General features: G+C 40.7%; 1 protein-coding gene across 1 annotated transcript in view; it reads left to right on the top strand.

The window, feature by feature from the left end:
• The window catches only part of RIC1 (RIC1 homolog, RAB6A GEF complex partner 1), a gene marked incomplete at its 5' end in the record, with an annotated part of 138,394 nt that overhangs the window by 45,903 nt on the left and 86,338 nt on the right, over positions 1–6,153 (top strand). Inside the window, one exon of the mRNA XM_019518235.1 lies at positions 5,098–5,174. Within this exon, the coding sequence (XP_019373780.1) occupies positions 5,098–5,174 (77 nt within the window). The remainder of the gene's footprint in view (positions 1–5,097; positions 5,175–6,153) is intronic.

Below are 6,153 nucleotides of genomic sequence, written 5' to 3'. Positions count from 1 at the left end.
GGATGCTTTTAAGGGCTTACAGAACATTCCCATGTATAGACCCTCTAGGGCAGTTTTTCTTAACAGGTTGCTGTAGGGTACGAGGAAATAAGCACTTGCTCTTCCCCTCCTGGCTTCTATGCAAGAGGTAAGTGCAGGCTTGTCTGCTAGATAAGCTCACTCTTGTCCCTGCTAGTCTCTATGTTAAGGCCTAAGTGCTTGCTTCCCTCCTCCCTTTGCATGAAGAGCTAAGCACATGCTCATCCCTGCTTGGCTTCAGTGCAGGGAGTTAACCTCATGATTGTTTCCACCTTGCTACCCTGCAGGGAGCTAAGAGCAGAACAAAAATCAGTATCTTGTTCAAATTGTAAACATACCAGACAGTAAAGAGCGGTGAAATCATAGGCATTTTAACAGGAATCATACTGTTCAAGGACATTAACTGATGGGAAACTCTTAGAAATTCTCATAATTCTTTATTTAATCACATATGGTTGAGTATCATAAATTGTTTGAGGCAACATCTAAGTAGCACTTAACTTCTCTACCAAAATAAATCAATAAGGTACATCTTTTGCACATATGATCTCTGAGTAAGAATTTCATAATGTTTTTCAAGTGGGCCAGGGCTAGGCAACCTGTGGTCTGGGCAGCTTCTTTGTGGGGCATGTGGCAGATTGGGGAGGGGACCGGCAGTGCAGTGCCAGATAGGGCAGGGAACAGAAAACAAAGTATCAGATCAGTCATGGAACACAGGGCAAGGAGCAGAAAGTACAGCATCAAATTGGGTAAGGAAAAGGGATTGGAGTGGTCCTCAGGGAGGCATGCCTGCCGACAGTTGTTGGCCCTCACTTAAGTCTTTGGTGCTCCTTGAAAACGCCTAGATATTGTTAATGGAGACTTAGTTAAATAAGCTTTAATACTAAATACACTCACCCCAAGCAGCAATAGTTTCTTGAAATAGCTTTGGAATCATTCCAATTTTAATAAAAGGGGCCATTACTGTTTGCCTTGCTGCATTTCTTCATCTTGGCTTTTCTTTGTGTTGACAGCAGCAGACCCAGATCTCAGTCTGGATCTCCAAGACATTCTACTCTGTCTCCTTTTTTCTTTAATCTACTTGGGCTGCTGCTTTTCTCTTGGTTCCTTTCTTCCTCTTTTCTGACATTACCTCTGGCTGAGTCCTAGCATGAATCGTGTTAGGGCCCAAATGTTCATATGGAGTATAGATTAATGCAACAGAACCAAGAAGCTCTAGTCTGTCCAAACCCAGGGCATACACTGTATTCAGAATCCTTCCTATCCTGGTGCCTGTTCTCTGTGAGTCTTCTGCTGCCTTTTGCTCTTCAGGACCCAACTACTCGCAAGTGTAATAGGGACCAGCTCTTAACAAAAGGCTGTAGGAGCAGAGTTAACTGTTTCATGCTGTGAAAATATTAATGGGAATCCTATAAATAAATCCCTTGCAAAATAATGAATATGTACACTTTTAGAGCAAATACAGCATGCCATTACAATAGTCTATTGAAATGCAAGGATGCGGGGATAGGAAGGGAGTGGTATTGGCAGTGTAAAATGATAATTTGTATCATAATATGCTCCCTTTTATATAGCTGAAAGACATCAGTTTCTTAAAAATATGGTGAGCTTTGATCCCATAGTTATTGCGAAGGAAGAAATTTTACTCAAGGCCTATCTGCAGTTCCAGGAAAATAATATTTACCACAGAACCTGTCTCTCATAACATAGATATTGAGTTGAAGCAGTACAGTGGCCTGTTTGCTGCAAGTTTACAGTAAAAATGTTCAGTTATCTCAGTTTGAGCAGCTATAGGGTGGCATTTGATGTCCTGTTCATAAGCAAATCTTCTGACGTTAGCAGCTTGTACTGAGGATGGAATTCAGGAAGGCCTTTTGTATCTGAATGTCAATATGAAGATACTTTACAGTATTGTTTTACTTTTCCTACCTGTATAAGATAACCTTGGAAATAAATATTTAAACAGTCACCCAGTAATGGAAAGAACTCATGTAGATGTTAGAAGTAGATGCACATTAAGTTTCTGTACACTATATTGTGTTTTTGCTTCATGAAGACTATAAATAGAGAAGCTCAAATTGCTGTCATTAATATGGTACATACTTAGTTTCCTTGAAGGAAAAAGCTGCTTTGAAGAATGTAAACCATCACATTTATTAATTTGTCTTTGTTTCTGTGTTTAGTTTGAAGCTGAAACAAATAGAATGTATTATAAACTATAAGTTTATTGGTGGAAAAAAGTCTAAACTAGTGAGCTGAACTAACAAGAGCACATTTCCTTTTTGGTTACTTAACTGAAAAACAGGAAACCAGCCCTGGAAAGAAATTTGAAACCTTTCATTTCACTGCTTCTTGCCTTCAGTCTTGTTGCTTTGAGTTAATACCCATCCCGTATTAAAATAACTGGAATAAGATGTAGCTTTGTTGGAACACGTTTGACTGTTTATCTAATTGATCTAAATTTCTGATAAGAAACTGCTGGCTGGCTGATTTGGGACCTTCCTGGTTATCTGGTCAGTGCTGAACGGATATCTAATTTTTCATGTAAATTGTAATGACTAAACAGTTCATATCTACTATATCAAACTAGATTAAAGCTATTTTCATGTAATTTTGCAGAGGTTGAGCTCTGCTTGAATTATGGTGCTCTAGTATACAAACAAGCCTTTTTCCATCTCTTCCAGTCAGGTGCTGAGTCTGACAATATTTTCTGTACTATAAGATGCACCTTTCAAAAAGGGTAAAATTGTGGGAAAAAAGATTTTAACATTAATTTAATTATACGGTGAATTCAATTATTTTTGTTACCTAGCTTTGACTAGGTAACAAATTAGGCATAACTTAATTTTAGACCTTATTTTTCGAGGGAGAAGAAAATGTCTTGTATACCAGGAAATATGATACACTAGAGTTTATTGTAGGTGTTGTTCTTTGTATGCAGTCTTGAAGTTGCTTTGTGACAGATTTTTATAAGAATGTAGGTACCCAATTCCAATGGAATGGAAATGAAGGGAAGTGCTTTTTAAAATCTCACTGAACATTGTCCTGTATTTTGGATGCCTAAATACCTGTAAGTGCCTGCCAAATTGTATTGTAAAGCCAAACCATTGAAAAAGTTCTTTGGGTAGATATGGTATCTTTTATTAGACCGACTGAGTATGAAGTAGTATCTAATAAAAGATATCTCACCTACCCAAAGCACCTTGCCTACCTATGTCTTTAGACCAAAATGGCTACAACAACTCCCCCCCGCCCCTCCTTCCCCCAAGCCATTGAAAAGACAGGAGTTGGGTACCTTAATCACTGTTGATTTCTTTTTGCACCAAGAGTCCTTGGGTGGGAGTTGTGTGCCTTTGAAAATCCTTCCTAGTCTCCTTACAGCATCTTGACATGCCTAAATACCATTTAAAAATCAGGGCCTTAGTCCTCTAGTATCAACAGATCACAATATTTGAACAGCTTTGCTATTTTTGCCTTGTTCTTTTAGATTCATGTGGTGAATTTTATGAGATAACATGGACAATAGATTTTATCAGAAAGGCATGTGAATTTCAATGATGGGCTATTCCAGGGGTGGGCAAAATGTGGCCTGGGGGCCAGATAATATCCAGCCCGTGAGGCCCCTAAAAAATTTAGAAAATTAATATTAATCTGCCCCTGGCTGCCTATCATGCAGTCCTCGATGGCTTGCCAAAACTCAGTAAGCGGCCCTCCGCCCAAAATAATTGCCTGCCCCTGGCCTATTCAGAACAGAAATGTAACAACACAAATCAGTGCCTGGGACAGCTACCACATACAGGGCAGTTTGCTGTTGCTTCCATACCATGCAATAGTGATCACATTGCTTTTTCCTGTGTGTAGCGCTGTCCCAAGGGGTGTGCAGGGCCTGAGGCAAATCAGCCCATGCAGGGTTGGGGGGTGGCGAGCTGTCGGGCAGGAGGGAGAAGGCAAGTGGCTGGAGTTGGTGGCTGTGGCAGTGTCCCCCAAAGTGCAGGGCCCAGGGTGGTTGCCCAGATTTATCCCCACCCTAGGGATGGCCCTGCCTACATGTGCTGAGGGCAGGTGCCTCATCTTGGTTACTCCACGGATTTAGAAACAGTTTACCAATCAAAGACTAAAGTTAACTGAAGCCTCCCTTTCAGGATTGGCATGTTATATTAAGTATCTTTAGAAGGATCATAGTGTTGCATCTGTTTTGGTAGGATTGTTATGGGAAAGTAGCTAAGGATTGTTTCTTGCTGGCTGTTTTGTTTAAGTATGTAAAATGTTTTGAGGTTTCTCTGATCGTTCTGGCTACAATTAATAGTTTCATAGTTAGTAGGGTCAGAAGGGACCTGAGCAGATCATCAAGTCCGACCCCCTGCCATGGCAGGAAAGAGTACTGGGGTCAAACGACCCCGGCAAGGTGTTTGTCAAGCCTTGTCTTAAAGACCCCCAGGGTAGGAGCCAGCACCACTTCCCTTGGAAGTTGGTTCTAGATCCTAACCACCCTGACAGTGAAGTAGCGCCTCCTGATGTCTAATCTGAATTTACCCTCTGCCAGCTTGTGACCATTATTTCTAGTAACTCCTGGTGGTGCTCAGGGAAACAGGGACTCCTCCAATGCCTGCTGGGTCCCCTCTGACTAGTTTGTAACAGGCCACTAGATTCCCCCTCAACCTTCTCTTGTGGAGGCTGAACAGGTTCACGTCCCATAGCTTCTCCTCGTAGGGCCTGCCCTGCTGCCCCCTGATCATGTGAGTGGCCCTCCTCTGGACCCTCTCCATGTTGTCCACATCCGTCTTGAAGTGTGGCACCCAGAACTGGATGCAGTACTCCAGCTGCGTCCTGACCAGTATCCCATAGAGGGGGAGGATCACCTCCCTGGATCTGCTTGAGATGCATCTCTGGATGCATGACAAGGTGCAGTTGGCCTTCCTGACTGCATCCCCACGCTGCCTGTCCATATTCATCTTGGCATCAATGATGACTCCAAGATCCTATTCTGCCTCTGCACTGGAATTCCTTTAATTTTACATGGGATGTCCTAAATACAACGCTAATAAGATGCAGCTTCTAATCTCTCTGTCTTTCTTTCAGACTGCAAATGGATACATCTTATTTTTTGATATCCCATCAGCAAGAGACAAGTACCTTTATGAGCCCATGTACCCCAAGTAAGCATTTTCAATTTGTTTTCTTTGCATAATCAACTGCAAAAAAGTATTTCTACATAAACCTTAAAACACGTTTTATTGTAAGCAATTAGTATTTGAAATAAACCAAATTGTTACAATTTGAATGTGGTTTTTGGAGACTTTTAAATGAGTACTGAGAACTGCTCCTTTAAACAGCCTTTTACAGTTTAGGGAAACCTATAGTTGGTATATATTGGGGTGCTGTGCACAGGTAAAATCCTCTGCCTCAGATTTGCCACAAGCAAGACCACTAACTGACTAAATTCAAAGCTGAATCCAACCAAACTTTCAACTTTATGAAACCTAATGATAAATTTCAGTACTTAATGTCGATCTCTCCAGCTAAATGAAGTATGTTTAACAGGAACCATGAGGGTACAATTTAATAGCTTTGTGGCAATATTATTCTAAAATATTTCTAGACTAGCTCTTTAGAACTGCTTTTCAACATGATTAAGTCATTGTGCCTGCATTACTTTAACTAAACTTGCTGGCGCTTTTACTACAATGTAATGTCTTTTTATCCCCAAATATATGCAAACCATAGAATGTGCTTTAGTTGCTTTTGAAGTGCTGCCATATATCCAAGAGTATACTGTGGTGTAGGACTTTAGTATAGTATTCTGCGACATTACAAAAAAAGAAATTTAGGTTAGACTCTGAGGTTGTCACTTAAAACTCTCGGAGTTAGTTTTATGTAGGCAAAATCTGTTGGGCCTGAGGAATGGGACAAACAATATTTTTGACTGATAATATGCTCCCTTTTACATAGCTGAGAAACCTTATTTTCTTAAAACAACAGTGAACTTTGATTCCATAGTTAGTGTGGAGGAAGAAATTTTACTCTGAGCCTCTTGTTCTACAATTCCAGCACCATGATGTTTGCCACAGAATCTACCATTTGCTCTAGTCATAGAGTTTTCACTGTCACAGGTTTAGCCTTCAGGATTGCCCTTAG

The sequence above is a fragment of the Gavialis gangeticus genome, unplaced genomic scaffold, assembly GCF_001723915.1.
Source record: "Gavialis gangeticus isolate Ggan-Ray unplaced genomic scaffold, GavGan_comp1, whole genome shotgun sequence".
NCBI lineage: Eukaryota > Metazoa > Chordata > Crocodylia > Gavialidae > Gavialis > Gavialis gangeticus.
Note: the sequence above shows the minus strand (reverse complement) of the source record. Positions and strands in the feature narration are given on the sequence as shown.